This window comes from Spinacia oleracea, chromosome 1, assembly GCF_020520425.1.
Source record: "Spinacia oleracea cultivar Varoflay chromosome 1, BTI_SOV_V1, whole genome shotgun sequence".
NCBI classification, from domain to species: Eukaryota; Viridiplantae; Streptophyta; class Magnoliopsida; order Caryophyllales; family Amaranthaceae; genus Spinacia; species Spinacia oleracea.
In genome coordinates, this window is record NC_079487.1 from 110,622,423 (window position 1) to 110,643,910 (window position 21,488).

General features: G+C 34.3%; 1 protein-coding gene across 1 annotated transcript; it reads left to right on the forward strand.

The window, feature by feature from the left end:
- Positions 1 to 14,766: 14,766 nt before the first annotated feature.
- On the forward strand, positions 14,767 to 20,722 carry LOC110801680 (uncharacterized). Its single transcript, XM_022007079.2, has 7 exons — positions 14,767 to 15,568; positions 16,455 to 17,262; positions 17,582 to 17,861; positions 17,954 to 18,061; positions 18,179 to 18,457; positions 19,420 to 19,563; positions 20,064 to 20,722. The coding sequence occupies exons 1-7, from the start codon at positions 15,277 to 15,279 to the stop codon at positions 20,247 to 20,249; spliced, it is 2,097 nt and encodes a 698-aa protein (XP_021862771.1). The 5' UTR covers positions 14,767 to 15,276; the 3' UTR covers positions 20,250 to 20,722.
- The last annotated feature ends 766 nt before the right edge of the window (positions 20,723 to 21,488 follow it).

Consider the following 21,488-nt stretch of genomic DNA (forward strand, 5'->3'; position numbering starts at 1 on the left):
TAGCTAGAGAAGCTAATACAGGATAGACGGGCATTTGGCCTTCCCAAAACTTTAGAACATCAAACTTTTCCCCATCAACAACTCGAGAACGTGGTGTACTCAAGTATAACTCAAGATCACCAATACTATTTCCTTCGGCCTCATCATCACTGTCATCAAGTAACTGTAACAAAAAACAACAATAAATAAAAAAATTAATGATACAGACATTAACTAATTAGTGCACCACGATTCAGATTATATGATTAAAAAAAATTACCCTTGATGCATTTGATTTCTTATAAACAGTTTGACTAGTTGAAGTAGAAGAAGAACCAGATCGTTGAGAAAGATAATGCTTATAAATATTTTGAAGAGCATCTTTAACCTTTTTCGTCTTTTCCTCACTTGCATATTCAACATAAAGAACACTAAAAGCTTTTCTCACACGTTGAAGCTTATAGCGTGGATCAAGAACAAGAGCAATTGATAAAATTAGGGAATATTCACCCCAATAATCCTCAAGCTTTTCAAGCATTTCAACAGCCATAAACTTAAGCAAAGGATATATTATTCCTATAATAAATATAAAAAAATAAAGAGATATATTATTCGATTAACATGGTTGACCCATGTCAAAAAATCACAAAGAACTCAAAGTCTCAAACAACACCGTAAATAGCATCCCAATAATACCACTTCGAATTAAAACTCACTCATAAAATTAGATCTGAGTTTCAATGAATTTTAATTTTTTAAAAAATAACTGCCAGTTTAGATCTTAAAATCAAGGGAATATAAAGACTAGCAAAACTCGAAACAAATACATAGTAAATTCCACAAAATTAACCATAAATCTTAGCATAAACAGATCGATACAATTCCACAAAATTAACCATAAATCTTAGCATAAACAGATCGATACAATTCCACAAATTTCCACAAAATCGAAAAAATAAGAAAATAATAAGAAAATAGATCGATAAAAATAAGAAAATCAAACATTAACACAAAAAAATACAAAAAAAAATACAAAAAAATCACCTAGTGAAGAGGAAGCCGAAAATTTGAAGAGTTGAGAGCAGAGAGGCGGAGATCGGCGCAAGAAACCGGATATCGGAAAAAATGAAGAGAGAGTTAGTATCAAATAGATCGATAAAAATAAGAAAATCAAACATTAACACAAAAAAAATATAAAAAAAATACAAAAAAATCACCTAGTGAAGAGGAAGCCGAAAACTTGAAGAGTTGAGAGCAGAGAGGCGGAGATCGGCGCAAGAAACCGGAGATCGGAAAAAATGAAGAGAGAGTTAGTATCAAATAGATCGACTAAAAATAACTATTTAAATCGACAAAATCAACCATAAATGAACACGAAAATTAGCAAATAAATCAGAAAAATAAGACAATAAATCGAAAAAAATCACCTTGTGAGGAGAAAGAGAAAGTATGAGATCCAGAAAATTGAAGAGAGATCTTTGAGAAGAGAAAGAGCCGTGAAAATGAAGAGTGAGAGTGAGAGAGCCGTGAAAAAATGAACAGTGAGAGTGAGATATCTTTGAGAGAGGGAGAGAGAGATATCTTTGAGCCGTGAAAATAAGAGTGAGGGTGAGGCTTTAGGGTTTTTTGAGTGACTTTATATAGTCATTAGATTTTAGGGTTAGAAATAGGATTTTGGGCTTGGCCCATTGTTTTATTAGGGTTAGATACAAATACGTACACAAATAAAGGGTTAGATACAAATACGTAAATCGTATAATTTATTCCGTATAATTTACTCCGTACATAGTACACCCAAATTAGTATTTTATTTTGTTACCAACTTCAAATATTAGTACTTTATTTAAAAAAAAAATTGAAAATAAATTTATTTTCTTTTAGAACTTTCAGGTTATCGGGTTGGGTTGATATTGCGAAAGTTAATTATGTATAAATTATAATCATGTAATTGACTAATAGTGTAACTATGTAAAACTTATGTTTCAAATTATTATCATTCAAGAAATAAATCACTGGTGTTTCGTGCTCGTGGATTGTCTTATAAGTTATGATGCTACTGCTAGTAATGCATTGATCATTGATAAGCCAACAAATAACTCGTTGTTTTACAATGATCATTTATAAGTCAACAAATAATTTCGAATTAAACTAATAACATAAATGCGACGATCCTAATTATATTTGATACGCAAATAAATGATTTATGTTTTTATATGCTTTATCATCGTTGAAATAATACTAAAATAAGTAAAATGATATATGATAAACCCACTATCATCATTAATAGATAGTTTTGTTTTAAACTAATAACCTCACAAAGTTATATACTTATATAATTACACAATTATATCGTTATAGATTTATATCCTTACATAGTTATAGTTATGTGGACTTTTAGTTTAAACGAATTACGATAATCAATTCATCAGTTATTAGTTTATTAGAGTCATAAATGTAGAATTTTATATTCCTTAATTTTTGACAATGTTACTCATGAATTTGTATTGTTTTATTAGCCTTCATCCTTGCACTCTTTTGTTGACTCGTATTCAACTGACTAATCGTCTAATCGATCATTAAACTAAATTGATCTAATTCAAAGTTATAAGGTTTTAACTTAAGAACTAATCGAAAAGCTATGTTGTTTTGATTGAACCGACTTAATTCATTAACAATTTAACTTGTTTGTCTCGTTTCGTCGTTGAACATGTTACTTTCTTTGCTGTTTAAGCTTTAAACTAATATGAACATATGACAAACTTGTTTTTACAAACTTTACAAATTCATTATGTATTAATTCATCTTTATCGACTATCAATTACTACATCATTAATATTTAGTTAATCAATACATGTTTGGCAATACTCTGGCATGGTGGGGGAGGGCATAGATGATTTTGATTCAATTTGAATATTATGATTGGTAAATATTACAAGACATAATAAAAGACATTGACTGACTTTTCTTAATTAAGTTTATGAAATTAATTGGATAATGAACATTACTACATTAGTTGTTTGTTAAAAAAGAAAATAACAGTAGTTATACATCACGTAATCAAATTACATGGCCTATTTTCTTTTACCTTTCACCTAGCTTTAATAATGTAGATATTATAATATAAATTATGTTTAGGGTCTTTGCCTCTCATCTTTCACCCAAAAGAATATTATAATATTAACGTATTGAAAATTGTGATTTTAGTAATAACATGACATTAGTTGTATCCGAATTAATCTAACTAAACATGAACCCGACCCGATATGAACCCGACCCGATATGAACCCGCCCCGATATGAAACCGACCCGATATTAACCCGACCCGATTACAATCCGACTAAACCCGTTAACAAACCGAACCGAATTGACCCGACCCGACTACAAACCAACCCGATCTGACCCGACCCGGTATGAACCCGACCCGGTATGAATCCGACCCGATATGAACCCGACCCGATATGAATCTGAACCGATTTGAACCCGACCTAACCCGTCTATGACCCGACCCGATATGAACCGACCCGTTATGACCCCGACCCGATATGAACCGACCCGTTATGAACCCGACCCGATATGAACCCAACCCGATATGAACCCGTACCACGTAACCCGAACCCGAACCGAACCGTTAAATTTTCAACCCGACCCGAACCGAACCGAAAAAAAAATAAACCGGTTTCAACCCGAACCGATGAACCCGAACCGAAACCGAACCGATGACCCGATTTGACACCCCTACTTCAAACACATGAAGTACTTAACTAGCTTGTCTAATTAGCAATAAAACATACATTGTACCTTATTACTGATTAGGGAAATATAACACATACACGTTACATTGCACAAAAACATTAAATAATTAAACAACATTATATATAAATTGAAAATTTGTTAATCCCACTAACAACTTTTATGAAAATAAATTATTAAATGTATAATTTGCAAAATAGGAATATCTAAGAGAGAAAAAATAGTTTACACTACAAAAAATTGTACCATTAACGACGGGAAATCCCGCCGCGAAAGTCCAATAATCGTTGATTAATGACAGGATTTCCTATCGCGAACCCGTCATAAAAAGGGCCCGTCGTTAACCCGTCATAAAAAACATTTGTGACGGTTGTTCCCGTCTTTGTTTGGTTGTTAGCCCCGTTGCAAAAGGCTTTTGCGACGGAATTTTTGACCCGTCGTAATTAGGTTGTCGTTAAAGATACAAATTCTTGTAGTGTTACATTACATTCATATAAGAAACTCAGTTTTTAATTTTTAATTTTTATTATATTATACATCATGTATTTAAGAAAAAAAATATCTACTTAAATAATATAAAAATAAAAAGGCAAGCAAAGTAGTAAAATACGTAGTAGTATAGTTAAGTATTACTCCGTCAAAGTGAATAAAAGAAAAGGCAAGCTTCGCGTTATAATTTTGTGCATAATTTTTTTCTTCTTAAATCACTTATTTAATTTCTCTAAAATCACTCTAAAAGCATTTTGTCTAATATATTTGAACTTTTTTGAGTTTATCTTAATATTAATTTTTTGGCAGTAATAAGACAAAATAAGTTGAACATTACAAATCATTCATGATTCATCTAACAAGGTTGTTAAAATAACTACGAGTACATTTTTTTGTAGAAAATTAGTCAAATAACTTTATTTTTTTAATCCTATATCAACATGTTTTTTCACCTTGTTTCCACACTTTCAGGAAAAATAGTTTAGATAAATACAGTAAACCAGTACATAAGATAAGTTTAAGAAATATAAGGACTTATTAAGCGGTAATATTGAATGATCAAGATGTTTTAAAGTTCGATCGAGTCGATCTCAGACATCTTCTATGGTTCTATCATTGTTTAGTGTTGTTGCAAGGGTTGTTACCTTTATTGTAATTATTTGATTAAGCTATTGCGAATGTGTGAATCCAATGATAAATGTGTGGGCATGATGATATGGGTGTAATTTTTGCAAACTTGGGGACTTAATTGTCTTTTTAACTTACCTAATACAATCCTATAATTCAAAAAACTCAATAGAGCAACTTTTTTGGAATTAGAGGATTCATTCCAATTCTCTATTTCAATCCTCTTACTTCCAAACACCTATATTAGATGATTGAATTGGTCAAACCTCTAAATTGATCAAATCCTCTAATTTTTTGCCAATCTCTAACAACCAAACACAGTCATATCTCTTCAACATTATATGATCTTATCACTCTACTTGCTTATACTTCATATATTATAGATTGGCATGCCTTGACTTGTGTCAGCTAACATTTGAATAGAAACATTGTATGATCTTATCACTCTACTTGGTTTTGCTTGGAAGAAATAAACATGAATTAAGTTTTATCTTAAAGTTACACTCCTCTTCTTAAAAGTGCAGTTAGAAACAATTCACCTTAATGATTTAATGTGGCACCAACCTAAGGGACTAAACTAATTAAGCTGTGAATTCATATAACGTCAAAACTTAAGCAAAGCCTTAATTTGCGGTTGAAAATTAAATAATGCAATTGAGCTAGCTTCATACGAAGTTAATCTTTAAAATACCTTCAAAAAAAAAAGTTAATTCTTTAAAAAAGAAAAAGATTATATATATATATATATTAAAAGCAAAAATAAAGTACTCCGTATAATTAGATTAACCTTTTTCATTTTTATTTATTTGTTTTACTAATTGCAATTTTTGGAGGGTGTTTATTTCAAGTTTGATGGTTTGAAACACCCCGGTAAAGGACTGGTACCACCACGGAAATTGAACTTCGACATCATTTTCCCCGAATTAAATCATACTAAACCGCTAAATTCAACTCTGTTAAACTTTAATTCTTTTATCAACTCAAAAACAATTGAATGTGAGTCATTTGTCAACTTGACATACATTAAATAATCATATATACTGAGGTCGTACTTTGTGTTCAAGGGGTTGATTAGGCGCGGTTAGTGTTATGGGTCGTTCCGTATCGCACGTGTCGCAGTTAGTTCCTACATTTAAGGAGTTGTGATCTCCACTTCATGCTTGTTGGACAAGGTCAAAGAAGCTAGCAAGGATCAAGAAAACTGTTAGAGGAAATCAAGGGATCAGTTGAGAGTATCAAGGGACAACTGACGATATTATTCTGTCTTCTATGCTTGACCTAGTACTATATAAAAATCATGAGTCTGCAATGAGAGGGCACGGCTAATCTCCATATCTAACCACTACCTTCCTCCATTTACCCTACTAATACCCATTATCCCAACTACTATTTGTTAGTTGTTACTTTGCTACACTCCATGAGACATCATTTTCTACCTTAGCTTACCCACGTACATCTCACCACAAATACTCCATCTCATTAGCTATAATCATCATCTCTTCCGATAAAAATACATCTTTTTCTCAATACCCCTTATACATGGTAATGACGGCCATTATCGTATATTTACTCAATTCACAAGTACCTTCCTCGAGTATCCCAGTCCACCCGTATACTCCCTTTCACTTATGCCTTATTATTAGCTACATTTATATATACACGCGAATAAACAATGTACTTGTATTCAACGAGGCTTTTTATGCCAGTAACATAGTGGATTGGTGGACTCATTGCCACCCGCGGTTTTTATCCCTTTCGGGTTTTCCGCGTCACCATCTCTTGTCTCGTCTCTCTTTATTTTCTGTCATTTATTTCCTGTCATTTGCATAATTATTTTATCTAGTCGTCTATGTCCCAACCAAAGATCGTCCATACGAAATTTGGCATAAACAGTTTGGCGCCGTCTGTGGGGAGATGGCTAGATTTATCTTCAAACACATATCCACAAATATCCTCTCAAACACAATATCCGACCCACTTGGGTTCACCAATAAAGTTGTCTCCAGGCTATGGATTGTTGTCATACTTTGTCGCCACCATAAGATGGAGCTACGTCAGGGCACATGTCGTCAACATGACAGGTGTCGTCGACGGGTCAGGTGTCGTCGACGGTCAGGTGTCGTCGACGGTCAGGTGTCGTCGACGGGTCAGGTGTCGTCGACGGTCAGGTGTCGTCGACGGGTCAGGTGTCGTCGACGGTCAGGCGTGTCGACGGGTCAGGTGTCGTCGACAGGTCAGGTGTCGTCGCCAGGCTCGTTGGTCGATGGAATATGGAATGACGTCAGGGTACATGTCGTCGCCAGATCAGGTGTCGACATCAGTAGGTGTCATCGCTAGAAGTGACGCGTCTGAGTGGTCGAATTCAACCTAGATGATGCATATCGTGACAACAACGACACCAACGCTTGATGACATCGAAAATAGGTACTAATATTTATAATATTCAACTCTAATCGTTTGGCCTCGTTTTCGAATACGTGACAGGTTTCGGTCTAGACGTCACGGACCATCATGCAGATGTCACCACAAACAAGATACAATATGAGTTGTCTCGTACCTTGATAAGATCTCGAGACGATTTGACACTTGACGTCACGAGAAGTATGGTATAAAACTCAACCCCAGTGATTTTAATTTAAACTAATATTGTTTCTAGTCCCTGTTGTCACTAAACCAGATGCGGACACGTGACGTCATCCACCAATGACATGACGTCAACATAGTTTCGTCCGACGTCACCTCCACATCAGTCGACGACGTCTCCAAAAACGAAGGCGACAAATGGAGATTCAACAACAAATTGTCGGCAATACTAGATTTTGTGGCTAACTTCAGTCCAAGTATCAAATAGGAGAAGAATTTGTAGTTGTCCTGAAGTCGCCACAGGGGAGCATATAGTATACTCTATCTCATTTAATTTTCATATAGTATACTTGATTTGCTTTTTATATAGTATACTTTGCTTGTTTTAATTTCCAAAAGCACTTTGAAATATATGCTATACGTTGTTATCCTACTTTTTGTACTAACGTCGTCACCACTTGTCGTTTGATCATGTCGTGTCGCCAAGTATTGTCTTGTCTACAGGTATTGACGTGTCGCTTGGCTAGGTCATGAGTACATCAGGCGACCGACGTTAGAATGCAGGTGACAAGGTACTGTCTTGTCTACAGGTACTGACGTGTCGCTTGGCAAGGTCGTGAGTAAAGCAGGCGACCAACGTTAGAAGTGTTACACGAGGTCACGACACGACATGAGGTCACGACGACACAACATGACGCCACGACAGCAAGTCACGACAGCAGGACGCGACCATTCTGGTTACCCCTATGACGACAAGAAGTTTCTTGGCGTTAAACATGGTACGTAGAAGTAATTATCGAACATCTTTATTTTAACAATATATTTCTTCGTAAGTTCGCCAACAGATCGTTGAGTGATACATGAATATCAATGGGGGCTAAAGGTACGAACATACTTTCGAAGTAAGTTATCTTTTATTTATAATATACACGTATTGTCGCTGCCACGTACATCGCAGATCGTGAGGGTCATCAACACAATCGAATGGTATGAGTGACTCAATTCATTTATTAGTGACGTCAAAATTTTATAAACTAACATCTCATACCCTATTGAAATTTTCTCATATATCATCCGTGATAACTATTTTTCATTTACTAACGACATGCCGCGACTATACGCGTTAGTATGTATATTAATGACAACAGATTACCTTGATCATGACGGTATGCCCCGACGCCACGAGATGGCAATGACCGATGACACGACGCCACCAGACTACCAAGAAAGCTAAGGAAATCGGAATGTCGAATAATCATCATCAATGACCATGATGACACATGAGACGTTTAGAGGTTGCATCATGCTGGCACGCATGTACGGCGTCAAATATAAACGAACGTCATCATATCTGTGGCCGACTTCAGTCATGATATCTTCCTAAAGCCGCCACAGGGGGGCAAGATAGTACATACTCCCGTTCAGTTTAATATACTTGTTACAACTTTGAAATTTAACTAACGATGTGATACAATTTATTTTCATGATGATCTTGTCGTAAGATTTTGGTAACAGGTACGACGCTAAGACAAATGTACGAACACTGGGGGCTCAACCACTATCACATGTCGAAATAGGCGGATAAAGAAAAGTCATTGGGTTTCCCAAAGACGACAAGTGATAAGACGTCAACCGATTAACAAGAAAGGTAATTTATAAAGAGTTCACATGTATTTGAATTTACGACATATTGTAATGTAAGTTTGTCAAATGATTTTACCAAAGACGTTAAGAAAAAGTCCACTTCTTAAGACAGTATAAGGAATTCACATTAACCATATGTTCTTTCTTGTGCCACATTGCGAGGATCAACCAATAAGTCGACCAACGTTGGAATGGACAGTGTCAAGACCAGCGATGCGTCATCATTCAACATGACGGTACGACGCCAGATGTGATGACGATGGTACAAGCGATGACAATGATCTCAGGAACGAAAACAAGATCGGCGACGAGAGGTGTCACGACATCAGGACAATGCTGTTGATTGTAGAATCGTCATCAAGGGACAGTCAGCGACACGACGTAATTTCGTTACATGAGCCCATATTAAGTAATATCTAACACTTACTTCGTGCGGTAATTAATTTATTACATTTTTTACTACACTACGATTAAAGTTCAATTTCAGTTTTTGTTATTTGTCGCATTGAATATATCTTTCCAAACGCAATTATACTATATTTATGTTTCATCTTATTCATTTGAAAATCAACGCTAACATTGCATCAAGCGAACGTCCACCTCTACCTTTTCTATTCTCTATAGATCACTTGTTGACGATATCACCAACGACAATAGCAACGAACGACATCATCAGAAGACGACATCAACGAACGACGGTATCAACTACAAGCGACGACGTCTCCATGGTCATAACCCTTAAACTTATTGGATCCCAACGACGACGTGTCGCTTCTAAGCGCGACCACTACAGACGACGCAGGTACTATTTATGTGCACATAACTTCGTTCTTTGAGTACCTTACAAGTGACATTTATTCCACAACGAACAATAGAGATAGCATAAACAACATTTTAAGCTAACAACGTGTATGCACCCCCGACACTCGTCCAAACGGCTAACCAATCGCCAAATATAAAATAGCAAACTCACGTCTTTCCTCCTCAACACTGACGACAAAGGAAGCCAGCCCAGAATGCTCGAAACCTACTTAAACTACTCTTCTGAAAATCCCATAGGCTAAACTCTTCTGCCATAGACTGCTCCATCAAAACATCTTACCCCTTGTCCTCATGTTATAGGAAACCTCATAAACCTTCGACTCTTCTTGACATTCGTCATAAGGTTACTTCGAACCACCCACTTCATTCACCTGTAACTTCAACTTAGTCGCCTGCTACCTACCCTCACACGACATTACATCTGACTAAAATTATTCGACCATGTGCCCACTCGACACGAATTCCTTCTATAAAGTTCTTCGCATGACTACGAACAAACGAAGAGGCTTATATCGCCTGCATACGATAGATATCATACAACAACGAAAATAGAGGCACGCCTGTAAACATCAGACGACCGACTAAGATACAACAGTTGGCCGTGACGCCTGCAAACACCAGACGACAAGCTAAGATACAATGGTTGGTCGTGACGCCTGTAAACATCAGACGACAGGCTAAGATACAACAGTTGGTTGTGACGCCTGCAAACACCAGACGACAAGCTAAGATACAATGATTGGTCGTGACGCCTGTAAACATCAGACGACAGGCTAAGATACAACAGTTGGCTGTGACGCCTGTAAGCATCAGACGACAGACGAAGATACGAAAGTTGGCCATGACGCCAGATGCCTAACTAACATCACGTCTTAACATGTTTCCGCGCAGGTTTCATAAGAATTACATTCTATTATTTTATAAGCTAAACGGTTCTTCCACAAGATATCAGGTTTACATCAAAGATTGATAACATCGACGACGACATGAAGGCATCATTGCTCGCATGACGACATCTGGTGACCTCGAAGATCATGAACGACACCAGAAGGCGACGTCGTTGATCAAAGATTAGATACGGAAGACGACGGACAGGTCGAAGACAATGATAGATTGGCGTCGACAGAAAATGAACGTGGTGACAGGCGTCGAAGATTATTTTCCTAACTTCCGGCTCGCTGCAATTAGGAAAATGGGGGCTATTGTTATGGGTCGTTCCGTATCGCACGTGTCGCAGTCAGTTCCTACATTTAAGGAGTTGTGATCTCCACTTCATGCTTGTTGGACAAGGTCAAAGAAGCTAGCAAGGATCAAGAAAACTGGTAGAGGAAATCAAGGGATCAGTTGAGAGTATCAAGGGACAACTGACGACATTATTCTGTCTTCTATGCTTGACCTAGTACTATATAAAAATCATGAGTCTGCAATGAGAGGGCACGGCTAATCTCCATATCTAACCACTACCTTCCTCCATTTACCCTACTAATACCCATTATCCCAACTACTATTTGTTAGTTGTTACTTTGCTACACTCCATGAGACATCATTTTCTACCTTAGCTTACCCACGTACATCTCACCACAAATACTCCATCTCATTAGCTATAATCATCATCTCTTCCGATAAAAATACATCTTTTTCTCAATACCCCTTATACATGGTAATGACGGCCATTGTCGTATATTTACTCAATTCACAAGTACCTTCCTCGAGTATCCCAGTCCACCCGTATACTCCCTTTCACTTATGCCTTATTATTAGCTACATTTATATACACACGCGAATAAACAATGTACTTGTATTCAACGAGGCTTTTTATGCCAGTAACATAGTGGATTGGTGGACTCATTGCCACCCGCGGTTTTTATCTCTTTCGGATTTTCCGCGTCACCATCTCTTGTCTCGTCTCTCTTTATTTTCTGTCATTTATTTCCTGTCATTTGCATAATTATTTTATCTAGTCGTCTATGTCCCAACCAAAGATCGTCCATACGAAATTTGGCATGAACAGTTAGCGACACAAGTCAAGGCATGCCAAACTATTCAAATGGTTGGCTTGTTACAGATCAGACTCATATACTGACGTGCCTATGCGTAAAGACAAGATTTTAGAAATTTATGATAACCCAAACACGACTTGTATTGCTCGTAACAATGTCATCTTTAATTCCACGCCCAAATTAATAGACCAACAGTCGGGTTTACCACATACTAACAAACCAACCCATTTACTAATTATATACTCAATTGCCTAGAAATCACGTTCTACACTTTCTACATAACATCGTACCAACCCAAACCATACAACCAGCCAACCCAACCCATTCACAAATCAGATCACTCATTTGCTCAATTATCCCGCCCTATATAACACTTTATCAAGCCAAACAGTCAAATAAGCCAATCCGTTCTTCACAAATCAGATCACGGAATCTAATATTTGCTGAAATTTATACTTGTTGAAATATAAAGGTGGCATATTTGCTGAAATATAAGATCGTCACATAAAATTACTAATGGTTTCGGCCAATGAAAAATAAGATTTCTAATTTATTTTTGAATTAAAAAAATCGAGTGCCACGTATATAATTAACTAGGTGCCATGTAGATATTTTAATTAATTAATTACTAATATATATAGTTCCATCCATAATCAAACACTCTAATAATTTAAAAATAAATCTAAAATAAAATTCATCCAAAATTATAAACCAATCTAAAATAAAGTTTTATCCAAAATCAAACACTAATCCAATATTAGAGCGCCACGTAGGAAATCTAATGGTTTCGGCCAATGAAAATTAAGATTTCGAAATTACTTTTGAATTAAAAAAGTCGAATGCCACGTAGATAAATAATTAGGTAGGACGTAGATATTTTTATTAATTAATTATTAATATTATGTATATACAATTTCATCCAAAATCAAACAGTCTAGTAATTTAAAAAATAAATTAAAAATGAAATTTCATCCAACATCAAAAACTATTCTAATCTAATATAATTCCTCCATTTTTTTTAATTGCACCATCTGAGATTTCACGCTTGCCAGTGCACTATTTTAATCACTAATATCTCTCATTATACATTTTAAAAATTTATAAAAAATTGATAATTTGAAAGTATATTTCAAGACGAATCTAACAAGATCCAACGTGAATATATTTTTCCTTACATATAAATCACAAAAAATAACTATGGCCTTGTTTGGAAAATGGCTTTTGCTGGCTTTTTGGTTGGCTTTTGGCTGTTGGCTTTTTAATCTGGTCAAACAGCCAAAAAATATGTTTGGTAACTGGCTTTTTAGCTTGCTTAAAAGCCAGCTTTTCCGCCAAAAATGAAAAGCTAGTAACACTAGCTTTTTGGAGTTGGCTTTTGGCTTTTCACTATCTAAATTACTTTTTTGTCCTTGTTTTTTACTAATTAACTAATAATTAATAATTAATAATTAATAATTAATAATTAATAATTAATAATTAATAATTAATAATTAATAATTAATAATTAATAATTAATAATTAATAATTAATAATTAATAATTAATAATTAATAATTAATAATTAATAATTAATAATTAATAATTAATAATTAATAATTAATAATTAATAATTAATAATTAATAATTAATAATTAATAATTAATAATTAATAATTAATAATTAATAATTAATAATTAATAATTAATAATTAATAATTAATAATTAATAATTAATAATTAATAATTAATAATTAATAATTAATAATTAATAATTAATAATTAATAATTAATAATTAATAATTAATAATTAATAATTAATAATTAATAATTAATAATTAATAATTAATAATTAATAATTAATAATTAATAATTAATAATTAATAATTAATAATTAATAATTAATAATTAATAATTAATAATTAATAATTAATAATTAATAATTAATAATTAATAATTAATAATTAATAATTAATAATTAATAATTAATAATTAATAATTAATAATTAATAATTAATAATTAATAATTAATAATTAATAATTAATAATTAATAATTAATAATTAATAATTAATAATTAATAATTAATAATTAATAATTAATAATTAATAATTAATAATTAATAATTAATAATTAATAATTAATAATTAATAATTAATAATTAATAATTAATTAATAATTAATAATTAATAATTAATAATTAATAATTAATAATTAATAATTAATAATTAATAACTAATCATTAATAATTAATAATTAATAATTAATAATTAATAATTAATAATTAAAAATTACGGAGTATTAATTAATGACTAATAACTAAAAGTGAATAATTAATTAATTATTAATCATTAATTATTAATGATTAATTATTAATTAATAATTATTATTAATTATTAATTATTAATTATTAATCATTGATTATTTATTATTACTCCGTAGTTATTAATTATTACTTCGTAATTATTAATTAAAATAATAATCTATTAATACTATTGCATAAAGTAATTTATTTTTAATTTATATTTTATTTATTTGTAATTACATTTTACTCCGTACACAATACACAGTATGTATTGAAAAATGAATAAAAGACATTAAATGTCCTTAAATGTCATTTTACATAGCTACAACCAACAACCAACAACTGATTTTACCAAACATATTTGTAATCAATCCATAGTCAAACAGCCAACAAAAGCAGCCAACTTGAACAGCCAGTCAAACCAGCCAAGTAAAACAGCCGACAGCCAACCGCCAACAGCCAATTGCCAAACAGGGCCTATATAAGAATATATGAATAGTGCTAAAACCAAGATGGTACAATTATTAAAAAATGGAGGAAGTATAAAATATAACAATTAGTATATATAGGAGTTTTATTTTAACTTAATAATTAAATAAAATCCGTGCATCTCACGGGCTAATTACCCCCATAAACCCAAACCCTTCGATGGGTTAGAAAAAGTAAACAAAACCCGACAGTGGTCCCATGATTACAAAGTAGGTGAAGATACAAAAACTCAAATCTCCCGTTGTTAGCATCAATGTTACTTATACATGTCACAAACAACAACTGTAGTTGCAGTACTCCAAAGTCCAAACTACCAAAAAATACACAGAGAGACACACTACTCTTCAAAGCATCATTTCAATTTCGATGTTAATGAAGAAGAAATCCCTGCTTTTGTGTTTTTGACCCCTTACCAGTCACCACTTTACCACCTTTCTCTCTCTCCTCTCCCACCACCATCATCATCACCTATGACTCTTCTTGTCCCCTCTTTTCCCTTTTTATTATTAATATTTGATTATTATTATTGTCACAAATCCTAATTTTGAAATATTTGTCCAATTTGCTGAGTAATAAGTATTTTCTTTCTTCCTCTTCTCCGCTTTTAATTAATTAATGGAGGTTCAATCTTTGCTGGAGTTTTTGCGCAATAATAATTTCCCAGAAGCTGAATTTGCCTTAAAACAGGATCTTTCTGAAAGGAAGGAACTTTCTGGCTCGTCTTATGATTTCGAGAACTTTCTCTTCCCGATGAACCCACCTCCCCCGCCGGTTAAACTTCCGGTTAACTCTCGCCGGAGAGGTAATGGGATTCGTTCGGGTTCTGGGTCGGGCCTTGATTCTTCTGGGGATGATGAGTTTAAGAGTTTGGGCTCTTCTACTTCTGTCAGTGCTGTCTGTTCTTCAGGTTTGATTTTCTCTCTCCTTGACTAATTTTGTTTTTATTTAATTACTTTTAATTTTCTATTTATTTGAATGGTCTTAATTAAATTTGAAAAAGTCAATGTTTTTGTTGGTTAATGGAGTGCTTGACTGGAAATACTCCTGTCCTTACACTGAGCATTAAATTAGCAAGATCACTATTTTTTGGGGGGAGAATTCATTTATTAAAATGTACTTTTACATGTTTAATGATCTTCAATTTCGGTCCTTGATTCACCATGATCATTCAGTGGCATTGCTATTTTTGGTGGAAACTTCAATGGAAAATGATATATGGTTGATTGTAAAAGAGGAAACATTAAGCATTATCCGAACGTTAATAACACCGATCAACCCGTAATTTTGTCATGAATTCCTAAACTGATGGAGTACCATTTTAGGAACTTTTTTTTTTTTGGTGGGAATGAGCCACAAGGGCCATACAAATTACAAATGGGGGCGGCGGATTTGTACCTGAAACGTATTGTGCGGAGTACCATTTTAGGAAATATATTTCATGCTTGTAGTTTTTCAGTCAAGAGTTAGGAGTAGCATGCTAGTGGATGTAGCCATATATCGATGTTTATTGTGTCCGATTGTATCATTGCCCTTTCTGGCTAGTCTAAATCTCTATAGACTAGCCACTATGGAGATTCAGTACTACTAATAGTAGTTTTCCTAAAAGCTAGTTTTCCATATTATGGACATTCAATTATGCAAACACAAACAAGAACTTGATATGCTTTAATGTATTCTTACATTAGGAAAATTCTCTCTTTTGTTCCTCAATTTGGGTTAGAGATTTATTTAATTATTTTAATGTAATATCCTTCATTAAGAAACTTTTGTTTCGGAATTATGGCTTCCTGCAGACTTTACCAATCCATATGGACTTCGTTCTACAACACAAGCGGACTCGGACGCTTCCTCTGACAGAATGTCTCAGTTTGGAACGGCAAGAGAGTACCATGATTTTGATATGCAGACTGACTTGTGGTATGATGACAAAGATGATGGACCATATATGACTCCTAGCTTTGGTGGGTTAGACCCTTTTGGCTGCCCGAGTGAGGATAAGTTTGTCACGACTTCTGGGATGGTTACTAATCTGTCAAAAAATCCGTTTTCCTTTAATCGTTTATCAGAAGATTCAGAGGAAAATGACCACCATCTAGACTATCCCTTTCACCCTCATAAAACGTCCAGTGATCCCGTTGATAATGGTCAAGTAAAGGATTGTTATCATCTCGATGAGAAAAACAGCACTGAAGTAAGAATCAAGTGGGATCTTGGGCGTACGGGTTATAGTGATTGTGAAGAAATTGATTCCAACCTGAAAGAAACGATATTGAATGAGTTAGAGCTGTTAGATGCTAGGCTTGCTAAGCAGAGACTTTCTCATACTGAAATTTTGGTGGAAGGAAATGGAAAGGGTTTGGTTGAAGAATTGGATGGTTCTAGAAGTATCTATGAAACTTACAAGCAGGATTTGCTTCTTGTTAATAGTTGTAATTATAGTTTTGGAGCTAACGATGAAAAGGAAGTGGTTAAAAGTACTGAAGAAGTTAACAGTGCTGTGAATGAGCAGGAAAGTGGGACACCGGAAGAGGTTCCATATTGGGAGACTAACGAAGATGATTATGAAGTATTTAACCTAAGAGTCATTCATCGGAAGAACAGGTTTGCCACTACTCTTTCATGTAGGGAATATTGAAAGTCATGCCTAATATATACGAAGTATATTTTTTTTAATTTTTTATTATAGAAGTTTATAGCTTTGTTCTTTTCACCTTGCAAGGTTCACGAAAAATATGTTTCCAAGTTCAAATTCAGTTCACAATGAAAACTAGGTCTGATAAGTACAGATAAGTTAGTTTCAAGTGAAAAAGAACGAATCTTTAGTAATCAGAGTGGTAATCCGCTTAATTAAGCTAGCTCAACTGAGTACAAAGTAGGAATGTGCTCTAGATTTCATAAACACTTTTCCTGTAATTTACAGGACAGGTTTTGAAGAGAGTAAAGAGTTTCCTATCGTGTTGCACACAGTCGTTGCGGGGCGATACTGTATTACCGAGTACCTAGGTTCTGCTGCTTTCAGCAAAGTTGTTCAGGCTCATGATATCCAGACTGGAGTTGATGTTTGCCTGAAAATCATTAAAAATGACAAAGATTTTTTTGATCAAAGTTTGGACGAAATCAAACTTCTCAAGTATGTCAACAAGAATGACCCTGCAGATAAGCACCACATTTTACGTCTCTATGACTACTTTTACCATCAGGTTTGTACACTGTGTGGGAATCTTATGCAGGCTTAGATTTATATTGTCTTCTATAAAGTGATTAACTGCAGATTCTTGTTTATCGTATACAGGAGCACCTTTTCATTGTATGTGAACTTCTTCGAGCCAATTTATATGAATTTCAGAAATATAATCTAGAATCTGGTGGAGAACCCTACTTTACAATGAGTAGATTGCAGGTACTTGTTCTACTAAGTTTCATCTATCTGTCAATGGAACCCATGAAACTGGTTTTTAATGATGTTTTTTAGCATTTAAACGTAAATGAGCTGATCTTATAAATCCTGTTTTTTTAGACAATAGCGCGGCAGTGTTTGGAGGCGTTGGATTACTTGCATAGTTTGGGAATCATCCACTGCGATTTAAAGCCTGAGAATGTTTTGATCAAAAGCTATAGCAGATGTGAAATAAAGGTTATTGATCTCGGAAGCAGTTGTTTCGAGACTGACAACTTGTGTCTGTACGTTCAATCTCGATCTTATAGGGCTCCTGAAGTAATTCTGGGGCTTTCTTATGGCCCCAAAATCGATATTTGGTCTCTTGGCTGTATTATGGCCGAGCTTTGCTCTGGTGAGGTAAGTTAAACTCTGAAACTGAAAATATTTATACATAAGAATCTAGTACTCTCGCTGTCCCTTAATTTTCTTCAGTGTTCCTTTTACCAGTTGCATATCCCAAAATTATTTTCTTCACAAATCTCTTTGGATTTAGTGACAATAATTTAACATTTTTTCTTTTTTCCGGCCTCCCTCCATTTGACATATTTAGCTAGTTCCTGTTCCTTTTAATTCCACTTTTACTAATACTTTTAATCACCGTGAAGAAAACTAAGAGACGAATGATATAGTTATTTTCGTTCTTCTCGTGCAATTTAGACTCCTTACCAATGGGGGGGGGGGTTGAGAGATGTTTTATTGCAGGAAATATATCTTAACTGATTAACATTTATTTGTATTTGTTAGCCATTTTCTCCGAAAGTGTTATCATTGTTTGTTTAGCCCCTTCTGGAAATGGATGGTATTGAGGTGATAAGAAGTTGGGAGTTGCGTAAAGTTTAAGGGAAAACATATACTTACGTAGTAATTATTTCTAATAAGAAAGGGTTGAGAGATGTTTTATTGCAGGAAATATATCTTAACTGATTAACATTTATTTGTATTTGTTAGCCATTTTCTCCGAAAGTGTTATCATTGTTTGTTTAGCCCCTTCTGGAAATGGATGGTATTGAGGTGATAAGAAGTTGGGAGTTGCGTAAAGTTTAAGGGAAAACATATACTTACGTAGTAATTATTTCTAATAAGAATGTTTTCCCTCATTATTGGATTTAGTTGAAAGTTGTTTAGAATAACAATTTTCCCTGTACCTCATAATTGGTGCTCCAATTATGATAGATTGAGGAAAATATTGCCTTCCATGATTGAATGTAGCCTTAGGTTCATTCTTTGATCCTTGTCGTGTTTCTAGTTGATAATATAAGCATTGTAGAATCTCAAGCATAAATAAGAGTATTTTTCTAATAGGTAGCATGAATTGCTAGGTACTTTTCCCGAATGATGGTGTCGTAATGTTGCTGGCCCGCACGATTAGTCTGCTTGGTCCTATTGATCTGGAGATGCTGTTGAGAGGACAAGAGACACACAAATACTTCACCAAGGAGTATGACCTTTTCCATGTAAATGAGGTTTGTGTTTTTTTATCTTCTTACCAAGTTACCAACTTTATTAAGATATTTCCATAAACAAATAAAAATTATCAAGACATACCACATTACCGCCACATTGCCGTCACTACTTTTATTTTAAGTATTAAACTGCATCAAGATCTGCAGATTTATAGTAAGCACTGACAACATTCTAGAGATGACTAATTTATGTGTTTTTATATGATCACTAGAACTTTAAACTTCCATTATCGTTTTGAAAAGTGTTCGTTATACGGAATAGCTTATTCTCATTACAGGATCTAAAGATTTACTGTGTGTAGTGGAGATATGTATATTCTCACCTCCTAGCATGCTTTAAAGAAATCTCCAATATGACATAATTTCAGAAATCAGAAAGTTGCTGCTAAAAGTGGAAGTTATCTCTTTTATACTAGTATTTAGGGTAAATGAATTGTTTCATAGACATCCTAGCTACTCTGAAAGCTTATTGGCTAAATTTTGGAACACTGTTATGTTAGGATACAAATCAAATGGAATACATAATTCCAGAACAGTCCTCGTTGGAGCAGCACCTTCCAGTTTCTGATGACGGGTTCATGGACTTTTTAAGGTATTTGCTTCAGATAAATCCTCGAGGGCGCCCTACAGCGAGACAAGCGCTCGAGCACCCTTGGCTTTCCTTTTCTTATACGAGTAGTAGTTAGTTTCAGCACCAGCATATCGCCTTTAACAATGGTTTTGGTGTCTTACAGCAGTGTGTTTTTTATTTTTATTTTTTGATTTTAATCAGTAAAGGGAGAAAGGAAATAGAAAAGATAAATCCTTTGTCTCTTTCGTTTGGTTTTTGAAGGGGGGAGATGCATACTTGCATTTGAAGGTGTTCTTTCTGGTTAAGTGGATCTTCTTTGCAAAGTTACTTGTCCTGTGTCCAAACATTGTAAATATTACAGCCAAAGAATGCTGTATATAGTGTTAAGACTTAAGAGTAGTGGAGTTAATAGTGTTTTTTGTTTGTTTTGTTTTACGGTAGGTTGTGACAGGATGTAATTCTTTCTTTCCCCTGTGGACTGTGGTTGAGGGGAATGGGGATATTGGTTTCCTGAATGCAGGCTAACCAAAGTACATGTTACATCTTAATTTAATGTAATGGAAAGTTGATACTACCTTTAATTGCATACTTGCTTTCTACGCTTCCGCTTCCTCAATCGCTGTTGTAAGTTTGTTCAATCCGACCCTCAGCGTGAACGTGACTAGCCGCAATGACTCTCATCGGCTGCCAAATCAGCAAGCACCATTGGCACATTGCCAATTGGGTTGTGCTAGAACAAAGTATCTGCCATCATCTTAAACCTGAACCGTATCACCCTGACTGAGTAGGTCAGTAGTTCAGTACTATTCCGTCACGACTCACGAGTTACCTTTTGGGCTGCATGGGCCTGTGTCTTCAGAATTAAAGGCTTTTTGGGCCAACTTGAATTGGAGCTGTTTTTCATTGGGCTTTGTATCTCATGGAGCAGCAGCGAAGTTGGTGCTTACTGTTCAGCATGTAAGCACTTGTAAATTGTAATCTTTCCCAAAAAAAAAAAAAAGAACTGGCACTTGAGGAAAATTGTAACCTTTCCATTTCCAAAACTCTACCTCTACCTCAACAGCTCAACCTCAACAAGCTACCTACAGAGTTACGTCGTTACCTAATACGGAGGACGTATTGTTTTCACCTTAGTATCAAAAATTCAAAACTACCTCCTCCGTCCCTTAATACTCGCAGAATTTATGACACTTAAATTGATTTAGTAATTTAATGAATGTTAGTTGATAGTGGGTTATTTTTTTTAATATAGTTAATAGAAAATGTGTAAGGGGTGGGAAGTGGTGAATGAGGGGTGTGTATTTTTAAATCCTTTTTTGTAGGGAGTAGGGGTTTTTTAGGTGAGTTAGTAAAT